Raw genomic sequence first — 17,392 nt, 5'->3', positions numbered from 1 at the left:
CCTGCTAAGACTGAACCCCAGTGAACTAGGCTGTTGGGGGAGGGCGGCAATGGGGGAGGTTGGGAGGGGAACACCCATAGAGAAATGGAGGGGGGGATGTTGGCCCGAAACCGGAAAGGAATAACACTCAAATGTAAATAAGAAATACTCAAGTTAATTAAAAAAAAAAAGTTATGTTAATGACCTAAGAACTTAACATAAAACAAAAGAGTATAATGTCAGATTGCATTGTGAATACAAAGGACATCCTAGTAAGGGACATACAAGCAACTTTTATCCAGGAAATGCAAAGACTGCATTGCGGTGTAATGCATCATTTAAAAAAAAAAACAAAAACGAGGAGCCAGGCAATGGTGCCTTTAATTGCAGCACTTGGAGGCTAGGGACCACCCTGGTCTACACAGTGAGTTCCAGGACATCCAAGGCTACAGAGAAACCTCCTCCCAAAAATGGGATGTTGTGGGTGAAAAGAATCAGATTTGTTTTTTAAATTACTAAAACAAGAAAACCTTTTAAAGCTGATAAAGGCTTCTGAGAAACCTACAGCTAACATCTGAAAATAAAAAACTGAATTGGTCACGGCAGATGTGGCTCAGTAGTTGAGAGATTTTAGCATGCATAAGGTCAGGAAGGAAAGAAAAGAAAAGGGAAGGGACGAAAAGGCAGGAAAGAGAGCTGATGTACACCTTAATCCCAGCACTAGGGAACAGACAGCAGCAGAACTCTTTCGAGTTTGAGGCCTGGCTGGTGTACAGAATGAGACCCTATTTCCAAAGGAAAAAGACTAAGCATGCTCATCACCGGTACAGGGAGGGAGTAAGGCAAGCTCTCCCGTTTTTCTATAGGAGGATCAATAAAGGAGAAAAATTAATGAAACTCATAGATGAAAAGCATTTTTATTTGCAGGTGACAGTTTCAAGTAATCCTAGAGGACCCTGAAAAGTTGTCCTCTGACATCTAAATGTCCACTATGGCATATGTGAAGTAGTAAACAATATCATAATGTCTAGGACTATGTCTAGCAAATCATGTCCAATTCTACAGTGAACACTGTTCTGATATTTAAGGCCTAAACTGGCAATCTTTTCATCATAAATTATGTTTATGAATCAGGAAAGATGATGTTATTCTCCCTAACTTTCCTTCTATGTAGCAAAGGCTACTCTCAAACTCATGAACCTCTTGCTTAATGTACTAAGATTATATGCAAACAACATCACACCAAGCTTCTCTCTTCCATTACTCTACAGTCAAGACAGGAACGACATATGTGCATTATCACAGAGAAGCTGTCAGAGAACCTCAGAATTAACCAAGAAACACAAAAAATTCTTCTATAGTACTAAGAAATGAGGTATATAATAACTTTCAATGTATAAATAAAGATCAATGGACTGAATGACAGGTAGGTTAAAGCAAATATGGCAAAGTAAGAACTAGAGACTCTCAGTGGTCACTATACACACTGTATATACTCCACAGAGAAGTAGAGACTCTCAGTGGTCACTATACACACTGTATATACTCCACAGGGAAGTACAGACTCTCAGTGGTCACTATGCACACTGTATATACTCCATAGAGAAGTAGAGACTCTCAGTGGTCACTATACACATATACTCAATGTAAAACTATAGAATCTTGATGGTCACTATGCACATGCTGTATAAACTCAACATAAAACTGCATAAGCTCAATGGTCATTATGTATACACTGCATAAATTCATATTGAAGAATTCTCAACATATTTGCAAATTTCAAACTTGCCATAACAAAATATTGAGAATAAAAACGAACAATAAGAAAACAGAAATGCTCTATGCAATTTTCAGTAAATTAAAAGAAAAAAACCAACCCAAAGATAAACTCAAAAAGCTTTTCTATTACATGTCTGCTTAAATGTATATGTGGGGGTAGGGGAAGTTACTTCTGGGAGTCTGTTCTCTCCTTCTACCATGTGGGTTCCAGAGATCCAACCCAAGTCATGGAGCCTGGTAGCAGACGCCTCCCTTTACCTATGAAAGTATTTACTAAGTTAAACCCACAGGACCAGGAGAAATGGTGCAGTACTTGGGAAGTAGGAGCTCATGATCTCGCTCAGCTATACAACAAGTTCAAGGTCAGCCTGACTTGAAAAAACAAAAAGCCATAGACTAATAATAAAGCATGGGAAAAAAAGGCAGTCATCACTGTCCACAATAGTACAGGACTATTAAAATAACTATAAGCTAAATTATACCACAACTTTAATAAGTCAATGGAAAAGTTACAGTAAGTCTGTGACCTTAAAAATGTGTATATAAGAACTTTCAAAACTTAGAACCAAAAACTCATTGGTTCCTAGAGAATAAGAATACAGGACTTCCAATTTGACCTTATTAGAAATAAAAAAGATCAATTAACTTGACCTCATCAAAATATTAATTCTGAGGCTGGAGGAATAAGTCAGCTATTAAGACTGCTCTTCTAGATGACCCAAGTTCAATTTTTAGCAACCACATAGTGAATCAAAATCACAACTGTCTGTCTGTAACTCTAGTTCCAAGAGATCAGAATGCACTCTTCTGGCCTCCATGGGTACAAAGCAGGCACGTGGTGCAGTCATACATGTAGGCAAAACACCCACTTTAAAACCAGATGAAATAAATACAATTATTAGTTCTATGGTGCTAGGGATATGACCCAGATCCTCACACACTTCTCAGTAAGTAATCTACCACTAAATACTCAACTAACAGTAAATATAAAATTTATACAAGTTACCAGAATAAAACAGATTTAGGTAAACTGGATACATGTAAAAGCAAAAGGTTTAAATAGCAATATACAAAAAAGACAATACATTACTTTTTAACACCAAGCAATCCCCACCCCCAAATTAGTAAAGACTGTAAAAAGGAATATAGCTAGTAAATATGAAACCAGTTCAACTTCATCAGCATTCTAAGAGTACAGTATCCCAGACGACCACCATGACAATGACTACAATCCTATTACCCAAAAGACTAAGACAGAGAAAACTTGAGTCTAAAGCCAAGTCTTGAGTCTAAAGACTGAGCTGGAAAGGAGGGTACACCTTGTCTTAAAAACAAACAGAAAGTAAATACATAAACATCCCTTTGTTAAATTACGGAATTAAATTTCACAACATTAGTATAAACAGCTGGTGAGCTCAAGGCCGCTGTCTGAGAAAACTGGCAGAATCCTTTAAGTCCTCCGAACTCTAGCTACCAAAACTTTAAATAGCTACTACCACTTGACTCAGCTTTTTCACATCTAGGAATCAACACAACAAAAACAGTTGAGTATGTTCATCAACAAATGAACCCAAAGGTAGTTTTTTTATAATGCCAGGGACAAACAGATGGGCAAAAAAGGAAAAAAACACAAACTGGTAAACACAGAGGAGGGAGGAAAGGAAGGAAACAAAGAAGAAAAAACCTTACCAATCCCCTGTAGAAAAAGTATGCATTGTAATACAATTGCTACTTTACATATCCTAAAACTGATTATTTCTAAGACAAATTTAGTGAAAAAACATAAAAATAAGTATTTCTAAATATGCTAAATGTTAAATAATATTCCTCACACACCCACAAGATACACCAAATACAAGAGAGTAGGTCTTAGTCTTTTACATGTACTACACAAGAGAAGTTTGGTATAGGTCAAATTCTATAATTTTAAACTTCATACATCTTTATTATATACTCTTTAAATGAATTGTTTTTTAATAACTTTCCAGACTGCTTATTACATATGATCATGAAACATGGCAGCCTTCCCCTCCACTCCCAATTTCCAACTAAACATCTTTTTTAAGCAGAAGTGACCCTCAGACCTACTTCAACTCGGGGCACCACACCAGCACAGTGAACAGGTGCAGAGAAGGGCAGTCAACCAGAGCAATGCTGATCTCATGCGAAGGTAATGCTGACTATTTATTTATGGAAGTACTGGATGTTCCTGTTTGTAAAACACTGTTTGACAAAAACACAAAAGCTTCAAACAGGCACTCTGGCAGCAACCTAGAGTCTGCTACCATCTAGGCTTACAGAACCAAGAGTGTGAGAGAACCAAGTGGGTAAATAACAGCCTATCTACACTAAAGGGAACCTGATAACAAAGGTATAGGACCAGGTAGAATAACTAAAACATATACCTAATTTAGAAGATCAGTTGAGTGGTATAATATGCATAAATTAAATAATAAAGGCCCTTTAAAGGATCAAAGTGTAAAACCACAGACAGTTCATACAGTTTTATTATAAGACATTCTAAGCTGATATTCTGGATAGAATTAAGATGGTCATTACTGTTACTTAGCAACAGGGAGGCCAGAAAGGTGGTATGTAAGACATGTATGTGTTGAGTGGCCCAAAGGGCTGGGACTAGGAGTGGGTGAGATAGATGGCCAGCTGCGGCCTGTAGTGACAATCCACTTAGGGCAGAGGTTCTCAACCTTCCAAATGCTGTGACCCTTTAACACAGTTCCTCACGTTGTTGTGACCCCTAGCCATAAAATTATTTGTTACTATTTCATCTGTAATTTTGCTAATGTTATCAACCATAATGTAGATTTCTGATATGAAGGATTATCTCATATGCAACCCCAAATAGGTCACAACCCACGGTTGAGAAGCCCTGATTGAAGGGATTCCTTAAACTGCTGATGGATGATGCAAAGGAGAGTCTGAGCAGACTGATGGTGGGGAAGTCACACGCTCACACACCCTCCTCACTCACTGCTGCTTTTGAAATCTGCCCTGCTGAGGATACCAGATGGGGAAGACATCTTCAGCCTTCCTCTACTTGCAACCCATACCCCTCCTTAAGAAAAAAGAAACTCACTACGTAAGTTAGAAGGTCAAGGATGAAAAACCTAAAGATAAAAATCATAAGAAGGGCTGGAGAGATGGCTCAGTGGTTAAGAGCACTGACTGCTCTTCCAGAGGGCCGGAGTTCAATTCCCAGCAACCACAGGGTGGCTCACAACCATCTGTAATGGGATCTGGTGCCCTCTTCTGGTGTGTCTGAGGACAGCTACAGTATAGACATACATTAAATGAAGAAATAAATCTAAAAAAAAAAAAAAAAAAATACAGTTAAGGGCTTAGAGTAAAGACTAGATCCAAACATCTAGACATACAAATTACAAGTGGTCCAGAACAGAAAAAAGAAAGAAGCAATAATTACACAAAGTCTAAAAGAACATGAAGCTACTCTATGGACAGCTCCATGTGTGAAACCTGAAAACCCAAACAGAACAGGTGTGAAGCTGCTCAACTGTTCATGAACACAGAGAAATCAAACTTAGGAAAGCCTGGATATTAACTAGACTATTTTCATAACTGACTTTATATCACACACATTTTTTACATAATTACTTTTAAATGAGTTTATCAAGTCAGTGAAATACATTCACAGAAAACTACACGTAGGATCTTTAAAACACATTTTTACTACAACCCTTGGTGACATACCCTACACATAAAAATAACTAGAGGACAGTTTCAACAGCCTTAGCAATTACATTAGAGGTAGTTTAGTGCTGATATTGTAACCTGTGTAAGAAATGCAAATAGTAATCATTGAGAAAGTCATGTGAGATGATGTAGTTCAGAAAAATGGCAGTGTCAGTAAGCCTCAATGGCACAAAATAGCATGAAGTTTTAACTGTACCTTTAAATATGTGTCTTCCATCTAAATCCACTATAGTCTTTTGAACTAGTAAGAATTCAATAGCAGCACTACCCGTTTTCAACACTGTGACCTATAAATGCAACTTCTCATAAAAAGAAACTACATCTCCTTGAAAAACCGACTGAGTCTCAAACTGGAAATACATAAGACAAGCCTCAACATCTTGTCACAACAGAAAAAAGAAAAATATGAAAGAATCATCAAAAGATCAAGAATGAATCTTACGAAAGTCAGAAATAGGACAATGGAACATCAGTGAAGATAATCCCTCTACCAGACAGAAACATAAAGACATTTAAATCAACTATTCTGGAACTGGTAAGTCCTTTCTAATACAATCTATCCCTTTAAGATACCAATGCTGAGGAGGATATCTCTCCAAGATACTTCAGTTAATAAAGTAAAAAAGGGTTAATTCAAGGGCATAGCACTATCAACCCTTAATAACTTATAGAATCTAGTCTAGGGATTTGCCTCCTTGCACTAATAACATGCTGGGCATATAACTTCTATACATAAGGAGCTGTGCATGGTAAGGTATTGAACACAACCACTATTTCTCTACTACAAGCTATTAACAATCTGCAAGTTTTAACAATCAAGAATGTCTCCAACATTTTGCAGTTCTGTCCACTGAGGATTACTGCTGATTGAAAACCACTGATCTAGCTATCAATAACTGATCTGATCATCAGTATCAGCTACTAACATCACTCATATACACAAACAACTAGAAGTCTTTTGAGGAAACTCAAAAGATAAAATTTCTATCTGATCAAATTCAAGACCTGCTTGTCATTTTGTAAACAATGCAGAAACAAAGGTATCTACTCAACATTACCTCACATACATGGTTTTTAACACAGAGGCAGGGCCACTACTGGAAAAAATGGCGTTTGGGGAGGGCAAAGAGGGAAAGGAATAAAAGTAGCAAAGCAATCAGTGTATACATAGTGGGTAAGGGTTAAATAAGCAAGAGAAGTAATAGAAGAGACACTAATGTAACAGAGGAAGAATGGAAAAACCAAGCCAAGAAGAAAAGACAAGCAGATTCTCCTACGTGAAGAAAAAGTCCTATTTCCAGAGTTCTGTAATAATCACAGTGTGAGCCTACATATGCATGTTTATACTTACACATAAATAAATTTAAAACATTAAACAAGAAGCAGGTTTGAGATCTCATGGTAGTTCAAACAATATCAGTACAGAACCATGAAGGGAAGATTTTTATGTGATAATTATAGAAAATACTTATGGCAATTGAATTCTAAGTCTAAACACCCTAACAAGAATCAAAATATCTAATAGTTAAAAAATGTATCTGACCTATACTTTTACAAATCTTTTTTCTTCCTACAGAAATGTCATTTAAACAATCAAGTATAATAAAAAAAGAAATAAAATTGGTCAGATTAAGTACATACCATGGAGTACCAGGAATAGGAGTAGTAGCTACTGGCTTTGCCTTCTGGGCAGCCTTTTCTTCTTCAGTCATCTCTTCTTCTTTGGGTTCCTAAGGGAAGTAATATTATATTTAATTAATAACACAAGGCAAATAAATAAATTGTCACTGCAAATACCTCAAACGAAAACCAACCGAAGATCTCTTGGAAGAACTCCAAGAGTAGATTCTGAGTAGGAATTTCTCAAAAATCCTACATCCTTGCCCTACATTAAAAAGCTGAAACACAAATCAGCAGAAACAAGCATCAACAACTGGCCCTATCTTAGACATACTAGCTATGCACCTGCAACTGAAATAACGAGAATGGAGAAATTAGACCTCTCCCTTTAACATGGGTTCTCTCTTCTGCTAACTTCTGCAGTACTGAAACATGGCTACCACTGTCATCCTAGAGAATAAGAGCAGCTCCCAAAATCAGAACTCAAGGGTCACAAGCGGACCATTCTAAACTGAGACAGGACTGTGGAGAGGGCAGATGAAATACACCCAACTAGTAAGATGTACAACTTTACTCAAACTAGCCTACAAGCCAAGAATTTACAGATGAGGTCCAATCTCTAGCCCAAGATCCTGTCTTTCAATGGACCTTGACAAAGTATAAAAAGGAAAGAGCTGGAGAGATGGCTCAGCTGTAGGAGGTATACACTGCTCTTCTTGGGTACCTGAATTCAGTTCTCAGTTCCCATAAAAAGCAATTCATAACTGCCTATAACTAAAGCCTCAGTGGAGGGGTACCCACAAACACATGCAATGAAAATACACACACACATTTACTTTAAAATAAAAAAAATTAAAAATACACCAAAAAAATTAATGAAACTTTCAAAGAAAAAGTATTAAAAACAAAAATTACCTATAAAAAAATGAGTGAAACTTCCAAAGGAAAAATTATTAGAACTTTAAACTTTTAGAGGCCAAATTTACAACTCTTTTAATATAGGGCAAATACATGTTTGGTTCTGTGTAAACCCTGCCGGGAAACTCAGGGTGGCCCCAGTTGAGCTGCCTTGGCCTTTTACCTCCTTTATCTCCTTTATAGGTTCTTCCTTAGGATCTTCCTCCTCTGTCTCCATTGGCAATGGCTCTTCAGATGCCTCCTTAATTGGTTCTTTAATCTTCTCATCTAATTTTTCTGTTAAAAAACTAAGATGATGTCATTCAACAGTTTATCTGTATTTTTTAAAAGAATTTCTGTGAAATAAGCAGTTGAAATGTTCTATTTCTAAATGTTAACCATAAATATAAAATGCCCTTCTTGGTACTGTCACTAATATAACTAGAAAACTCTCTAACCTGCTGACTTCAAGAGAACATATTCGCAAGTTACCTATACCATGCGCAGCAACCATCCATAATACTGAACTGTTGAGAAGCAGGAATTCACAACATAGAACATTGAGTCTGCCACATACTAGGTTCCAAAGACCTAAATTTTGTTATTAGTATCATAAACCTCCATAACAACAACATAACACTATAGCTGAAAAATGTGTTAACATACATGAATATTTTTAAACTATTTTTTAGCTTACAAAGTACAAATTTCAAATAGCATTCTACTTATTATGTAGTTCATAATTCGTCCTGAGTCACAAAACAACTATACCTTTTTCCTTCAGTTCTTGGGGCTTTTCCCATGTTGATTCAAGTGTTCTATTATTATAATAGTACGTCTTCCCATCTGCTGTTTTATATTCAGTCCACTCAGAAACTGCGGTGGCTCCAGCTAAGGTAGCAGGTGAAGCTGCAATAGCAACCTGGGGATGTATCATGGGTACTATAGGAGGGGCCATTCCTGGTAATACACCTAGAAAAAAATAATAAAAAGTTAGACCTAAGTATTAAGACATGACATAAAATAAGACCACAAGCTAAATCTTCCTAGTAAATATTAATAAATACTTGGAACAAGAATAGTATGTGAAAGGTGAGATATAAGTATTGATTCTACTTCCCTGGATTTTTGATTCTAATGTCTAAATTCAAATGGATACAAAATTGAATCCAAGAAATACCTTAAGAACAGTCAAAAGTTTAGGTGTGCTCTATGACAATGTCTAACTATCATGATGGTAACAGTCACTGGGTGTAATTCCTAACCCAAAATTATTTCCAACTTGTAAAATACTTAAAGGGGTCAGAATAAAAATTCTTAGTTTTAAAGCAAAACAACTATTACCAACTCCAAATGATAAATATGTGGACTATCAGATTACCCTTTTCCTTAAAAAGGCTGATCTATTTTTAAAAGACAAGCCACAATTTTTGTTTTTTTATAATGCTAAATAAATACTGTTAATATAAGGATACAAGAATACAAACAGAATCCAAAACAAAATCCTAGAATCCAGGTAGTCTTATTCTGGTAACTTTAAAATGCAAATGTATGCTATATACAAATATCACACACACACACACACACACATAGTCACTTGCATGCAAGTGTAACCACATCATTTTACACATGGAAATGACATTTTATATTTAACTTAAAAACATACATCAAAAATAAAATTAAATGTTATGAATATGAGAATGAAGTTGTTTACACTTATTACATAAATTAAGATATATAAAGTGATCTGACCTCATTTGCTTTTGTGAACCAAAGAAGCTAATACTACAGGAAATTGGGAAATTAAGTGTTGGCCAAATATGACAACTGCATTTAAACTGCTCATTAAAAAGAAAAATATTTTTTAAGCTCCACTCACTAGGGCAAAAATAAATAAATAAAAGGATAAACAACAACATTCACTACCATGCCAACTTACAGACAAAACAAACTAAGATGGTTTTAAAATTACCGGTCTTGGTGGTAGCGACTGTCTTTACATACGGGCAGCTGACTATTTGCATCATTGCTACACCTGTAAAATGGATAAGCAAGCATTGGTTGGAAAGCTGCCATTGTATGTCGGCTACCACTGGGATTCAGGGAGATAGTTTACCACTACAATTTAGAATCTATTTCCAATGAGAATGACCAAGAATGGAATAAAATAGTTGTTTGACATTTTGTGGGACATAGTGCCAAATCGAGTGATGCTATTTCTAGCTACAACACCAGTTACCTACCAGCTCTCATGTTTGAAGGAGCCTCAACATTTAAAATCAGCAAAAGAAACCCGCTTGGTTACACACTAGTAAATTCTTGTGTGGGACCTTTGTCGAGCAGACATCAAACCCAGCTGCGGATGGATGCTTACACGATAGTAAAAGGCACTGCACACAGTACTGTCTGACAGTGTTTTTGCTATCCTGATGCTCATTTGACACCACATGCTGGGGCTGAATGGTATGGCACAACTATACAAAAATAGAAAACGACAGGGCCTGAGGGGGTGGGGGAATAAGAAAAAATTAAGGCATAAAATGGATTCAAATATTCCCCTGCAGGCAGTAACGGTTAAAATGAAAGCACAGACGGAGAGAGTGGCTTCCATTCAACTAGTGTCAAAATATGTTTAATGGCCACCACATGAAATGGCACAAACACCACAAGGCAGGCCAAAGCTACCCTCTGATGTTCTTAGTCACTGTCCGTTGTCAGTTAGGCTGGGTGAAGGAGCCCGTATTAAGGAACAGATATTACATACAGTCTGAGAAGGAGGAAGACTCATCATGATGTAATAGAATGATGATTAAAGGTGAAAAGAAAAGCTGGAAAACTGAGGAAATTCAAAAGTGAATGTGAATTTTAAAATGTTTTAAAAATAAAAATCTGAAGAATCATAGGGGAAATAATTTTTACTGTTTTGTTCCTGGAAAAAACTCAACTTAGTTTGGTACTGCAAATTTTAAAAATGTTAAATAGTATATTAAAAATAAACTTTCCCATTGAAGGATGGGAAGTCTCTCCTAGTTCAGAAAGTAAAATCAAAATTAAAACTCTGCATTTTCAAATAATTGAAATGATGCTCACACACACGCGTACAAAAGCACCAAATTCTGAAGTGCCTTATATTTCATTACCATTCCATGTAAAGAGTAACACTAAACTTCCTACTAACTGTAAACCAAAATAAAGTCCCTGACTGTAAAAGGATGCCGAGTGGAGAAAGCTGGGTGCGTTGTTTTATTTCCCTAATGTTGAAGCAAAAAGAAAAATTCACTTCATAAAAGAAATTTCAGGCTTCAAGTTTCAGTTAATATAAATAAATACTGCCACCTACAGGAACTGCCAACCTATTTATTAAACCACCACTTCCCTTAGGATAAAACTTTCTTCCAAAGTCTAATCTCTTAAACTATCCTCCAAAAAATGTTCATTATGTAACTTTAAATGAATCAAAGATCTTCATAATCAGACATAACTGCCAATGATAAAAATCAACAGAGCCACCTTAAGTATCTCTACATAACTATTAGCATATGTTTCTTCTCAATCTACACAGATAAATCTAAGGCTTTCCCTGAAGACATTACAAGCATATTATGAATACTCACAAAATAACCACATACCTAAAATACTAACCTTTTTTAAAAGGGGAAGTTTTTGTCCAATTTTCCTACAAATTATGCTGTCCTCAAAATATGCTCTATTAGGAAATTAGAAAATTCCACTTAGCATTTTGGATTCTGAGGTCAATGACAGTTTCTTAAAATTGCAAGTAAGATTTCAGTTCTAGAAGTAGATACATCTAATCCTAATCTGTTACCACCCTTGAACTCCACCTTTTAGTTCATCTAAATCTTCTACCACTTTCCTTCATCTTACTCGTCTCCTACTTAGTCATTCTTATTACAACCAGACAATGCTATTACAAATAGAATTTCAAGCTGTAAAATACGTAACACAAATAAATCCTTCCAATTCACCTTAACACAGAATTGACATAAAGAAGGGGGAAAGGTAGGATCACAGACAAAACTTTGGGGAGAAGAAGATAAGTGTTTTTGTCTTTTCACTAAAACATCTTGTAGAATTTAGTGAAAAGGTTAATGAGAAAAAAATGATTATCAAATCAGAAATGCCTCAGTGCCAACTAATATTACTCTTACTCTCTATAAGACACCCTCTAAAGCTTGAACCACCCCACTGCTACACAGGTGGAGATTTCTTGAGTTTGGAGTACAGCTCAGGAGTATTAACACTTGCCTACCCTGCACAAGTCCCTGAGTTCAATCCCCAGAAATGCAAACACACACACACACACACACACACACACACACACACACACACACACACACACACACACACACACACACACACAGAGAGAGAGAGAGAGAGAGAGAGAGAGAGAGAGAGAGAGAGAGAGATCAGTTTTCTTCCAGTTAACCTACAAAATCATTAGTGGCTGCCATTTTTTAAGTGTTTTTTACTGCCCAATTGCACAAGAATCATCTTCAGTTTGTGGTCACTACCACCTATTCTAAATTTTTGGAAAGTATGAAAATGAGGAACTGGACAAACTCCCACTTTCCACAAATCTTTGCTAGTACTATGTACCCTTTGCCTTTTTCCTCTGCCCTAGTAAAAGCATATGGAACAGAGTCAACATCATTTCAAAAGACAATAATCTTTTGAAATATTTTTATGGGATCATAGTGCCACCTCTCAATCTGTTCTCTACAAATTAAGAGCTCAGCATCCTCACACAAACCCAGAACTGGCCTTGATGCTGTCCTTAACTATAAAGTAGACTGCAATTTCAAGGCCTGAAGACTAGACAAGTGAGCCCCAGGCTAGGCTGGGCTACACAACAACACAGTAATAATAATAAATAATAATAACAACAGTTTTTAAAAAGAAAAAGGGTTTGACAAGTGTCATTGCCTTAAATATAACTCAAGAGAAAAAAATAGTACCAAACAACTTTTCATATTTTTAAATGACTACAGATTCAAACCTTCACATATAGGGCATTTTCTCTCTAGCACTTACCTACCACTATGTCAATAATGTATAAAAAAAATTTTAATCCAATAAAAAAATACCAGTTCTTAAATTTTTGGTTCTTGAAAATTTTTAATTTTTAAATGTATTCACATCACACCTTTGCTTTTATACAGAACCTTATCCAATAAGTGGCAGAAGCCTTGGGAAAAGTGTGAAAGTTAGAGACAGAAGCCAGGTCCTCTTCATGCTTACCACAAGCTAACCTTGTAAAACTTGTCTACAGAAACAATACTTTCAGCTAGAATACATAAGGAATGACTGAATCATGGATCAAGTATTAAATACATTGATTTGACAATGGCAAATTCACTCAAACTAGAATGCCCAACAATAGCATTCCCTAATGGAAAACTTCTCCACAAATCCTTAAACTCGTTTTCTACTCCTCAATTCCCTGGTCAATAACACACAAATCTACCCTAAAGAAACTTTTAAATAATGCAGGTCATACTTTACTTCAAAAGCGTTGTAAAGAAACCTTCTGATTTCTGTTTTAAACAACGTGATTACTAAGAGCTTGGCACCTAGATCAAATCCTAATGCTGCCATTTAACTAAGTGATACTGGACAAAAAAATAATTAAACCAGTCTGCAAATCTACCTACCTCCTAAGAATGGTTACAAAACTTAAGACTGAATGCATACAATGTGTTAGAATGATATACAGTGTACATTACTTGACCTGTGCTAGCTGTTATAGCTTGTAATTTATCAACTTCAGAGATTCAATCTTTTTTAAAAAAAAAAAAAATCACATTTAGAACAACATATTTACAAACAAAAGAAAATAATTTAGTTTATTGAGGCTATTATCCAAAATAAGTGTATTTTTAAATGTGACTAGTTAAGACATGTAAACAACAACAAAAAAGGACATTTACCAAAACTTAAGAAAAAAATATCGCAGTTAGCCATGAATCTTTCAAAACCATCTCAAACAGGTGAGATTCAAGGCAATTTCAAATGCAACAGACACATGAGAACAAACTGACAATGAGGAACAGCTAGAACATCAAGTGTGATCTGCATTTACCTGGAAGTGGAATTGGCATGCCAGGAAGGGGCACACGGAACGGAGGCACCATTACTGGTGGGAAAGCAGGTATTGCTGCTGCCGGCTGAGGGACTGAGTGAGGAACAGCAGGAGGTAACGTCTGTGGGTGCGGCTGGGGTACAGTTTGCACAGGTGTGGCTGTAGGAGCAGGAGCTGAAACACTAACTGTAGGCGTGGCAACTGAAACAGCAGAACTTGGGGTCTGGTCTTGTGTTGTGGGTGCTGATGAAAGAGAAAACAATATGTATCACTCCTCATGACCCTTCTTACTGTATCCTTCTGTCACTCACCCACTCACTCTCTCAGTATTTAAAGGGCCATCATCTCATGCACTGTAAGAAATGTGTCAACAAAACCCATGTTCAAGAAGTTTAAAAATAGCTACATAAAATATAGACAAAAACAATAGTAGGGCACAAAATGGAATGGAGTAAATATATAGGAGTGTAACTAAGACCTAGTCTGTTCAGATAGAGGATACAGAAATTTTTACACTGAGATATATTAAACCTCAACAAGTCAAGATTTCAAAGAAAGAGGAACTCAAAGAGAAAATAAGCAAATATTAAAAGAAGCATGAGTACAGCAAAGGGTAGAGAGCAGCAGTGGTCACAAATCACAAGTGAACACTCATCTCCTAAGACATGAGGCACACACCAAGTCTGGAGTAAGGGTCAGCAAGTCTCTACTCTGCTGAGCAGGTAAAGGGCAGCGCTTACGCAGAGAAAATGGGGTAGCAAAGTACATGTTAGTGCACATAACAGTGTGTTCTCACATTATTGGCAAGATTTCATAAATGTAAATGAAGGGTGTATGTGATGAGTGAACTGGATAAATGCACAGGAAGAAGAGAGATCAATTACATTACTGCAACTGTCTAAGCAAGAAAGAGCACAGTGAGAAAGGAGATGCACACAACTAATGTCTGGTTAGGAATGAATGGAGCAGCAAATACCTTCATTATTTCAAATCTTAAGAAAACATTTTAAGTGCTTCTTATAGTGTGAATGGGTGAATGTAAAATTCAGGGTAATTTGGGTTCTGCTAACACATTTTTAATTATCAAAAATAAAGTAGAAATCGAAAAATAAAATCTATTCTTCACATTTTTAAAGGTTTTAGCTCTCACTTAATAAAGCAATTTGTTTATAACTCACCTAGTTCCAAATAAAATCCACTGTGATAATTCACTAGCTTTTCAGTGATTTTTTTTAAAGAAAGAAACGTATCAAACTGTACCTGTATCAAACTAAGAGTAAAGTTGCCAAATTACTAACAGTAATCTCAATCTTTAAGCAACTTCAATTTTTAGTAAGTGCAAAGTTGTATACAAACCGCCCAATTGTATTGTCCACCTGAAAACAAAACTCTGTCCACTACCATCTTCAAGCTTCTAAATAACAACCTCACTTAAGCTGGAAAGATGTGAGTGATTTTGTACTTGTTAATGAGGAACTCACCTTGGCTAAATAGACAGCAGGGCCAAAGAAGTATCTTCAGGGGCCCAGGAATGAATTGTTGGTCTAGCATAGACCTAGTCTTAGGGTACAGTATCATATTAATATAATTTATAACAGTGTGAAAAAGACAAAGTACATGCAACATTTGCCCAATCCCATATATACACCATTCAGCAATTGTAGACCACTAAACTGACTGAAGATATATTTGTTCTCCCTGATTTCCCTGAGAAGTTGACTTCATGATCAGTTTCCATAACTTGCAAAACAAAAAAAATAAAAACAAAAAAAAGCTTATACTCAACTTCAAGTAAAATAAAGGGTCTGAATGTTTATTCCCATGTAATTAATTACATATCTATATTATTTATAGTTCATAGAACTAAAATTTAAAATATTGTGTTAAGAATACTAAGCTATGGGCTGGAGAGATGGCTCAGCCGTTAAAGGCTAGGCTCACAACCAAAAATATAAGAATACTAAGCTATAGTCCAAAGGACCAATGCCAGGAAAATAAGTTTATAGGAACATAAAATTTCAAGTGGAAAAGATTATAACCAAGGAGATGGCAAAAAGTATTCACTCAACTCACTCCTACTTTCCACAACAGGGTATCTGCCCTTGCTTAAGGGTAATGAATCTAAGGAAAAGGATAAAGGCAATGCAGAGTCACGGGAGAACCCGAGAGCGATGCCAAGAGAATGAGTAAGTTCCTATGAGTTCCACATGTTCAAAACACTGCTTAGTCCATGCTATTTAACCCAGGGTAGGAGTCTAAAAAAGAGCAGTGACAATGTATAAATGAAAAAACAGTAAAACTAGAATGACACAGTACCAGAATATTCAGGCATCCAATATCAAAACTGGTATTCAAAAGCAATGAAGGGAGCATGACTTTATTATGTTTAAGTCTTTTAAACAGCAAGAAGGGGAGGGGCACTCACTGATGAGGGTTTTATATACAGAAATGGAGCACACATAGGACAAATGAAATAGCTACATAACCATGTTTGTCCCTTAAAGAAGCACCACCCTTCCCAAGCCATCATAGAGAGACCTTAAGCAACAAGAGCCTGCCCACGGTGCTAAATTGCCTTTAAGACTGCTCGGATGACCACCACCACATACTCCATCAGTCACTGGCAGGTTCCTGCCATAACACTCAAGCATAAAACACGTAAGCTAAGATCACAATCCTGTTAGGCAGCACCATTCCCCTTCATTTACATCTTACACTCGCAAACATCAGGTACTAAATGATAGCTACAAACTGTCTCCAGCTGGATTCAGAGTGCTTGCCTGAAATGCTTAAGGCCCTGGGTTCAGTCACCAGTCCTGGGGGCAGGAGGGAGACATATACATCTATCTGTGGACATTCATCACATATACCTTACTTCTTTATCAATAAGATAAACTCAAATCTGAATCCATTATGATTATATTTATTCACTATGTATTTCTTACATTACTGATTCCCAAATTTCTGAAACTACCAATCATTAAAGTATAAGGAAATCCAGACAGTACAATGTATTAACAATGATCACATCAAGATCATTTCAATAGTTCTGGGCTCAGTTAAGGTTTGCAGAGGAATACCACTGTCTTAAGAGTTTTCTGTGATAGGACTACATGATCAAGGCAAGAGACTTCAAAAGGAAAGCACTTAGTTGGGGCTAGCTTATAGTTTCAGAGGTTCAGTCCATCAGCTGGAGGAGTTGAGAGTTCTACATCTTGATCTGAAGGCAGCAAAAAGGGACTGTCTTCCACAGGCAGCCAGGAGAAAACGGACTACACACTGGGTCTA

The 17,392-nt window shown here is 36.4% G+C and overlaps 1 protein-coding gene across 7 annotated transcripts in view; it reads right to left on the bottom strand.

Moving 5' to 3' along the window:
• Nucleotides 1-17,392, bottom strand: part of Tcerg1 (transcription elongation regulator 1) — a 59,187-nt gene that overhangs the window by 27,939 nt on the left and 13,856 nt on the right. For 4 of the 7 annotated variants that reach the window (XR_004385901.1, XM_032886055.1, XM_032886054.1 and 1 more), the window contains exons 5-9: nt 14,105-14,347; nt 9,977-10,039; nt 8,776-8,976; nt 8,189-8,301; nt 7,129-7,217 (exon numbers count right to left, since the gene is read on the bottom strand). Coding sequence is in view for 6 of the 7 variants with exons in the window: in XM_032886055.1 (XP_032741946.1) it covers nt 7,129-7,217; nt 8,189-8,301; nt 8,776-8,976; nt 9,977-10,039; nt 14,105-14,347 (709 nt within the window). In the remaining variant the exon portion in view is untranslated. Of the gene's footprint in view, nt 1-7,128; nt 7,218-8,188; nt 8,302-8,775; nt 8,977-9,976; nt 10,040-14,104; nt 14,348-15,585; nt 15,956-17,392 lie in introns of those variants that run through there. The other 3 variants (XM_032886056.1, XM_032886057.1, XM_032886059.1) reach the window with 2 other exon arrangements.

Source organism: Rattus rattus, chromosome 15 (genome assembly GCF_011064425.1).
Source record: "Rattus rattus isolate New Zealand chromosome 15, Rrattus_CSIRO_v1, whole genome shotgun sequence".
In the NCBI taxonomy this organism is placed as follows: domain Eukaryota; kingdom Metazoa; phylum Chordata; class Mammalia; order Rodentia; family Muridae; genus Rattus; species Rattus rattus.
Note: the sequence above shows the minus strand (reverse complement) of the source record. Positions and strands in the feature narration are given on the sequence as shown.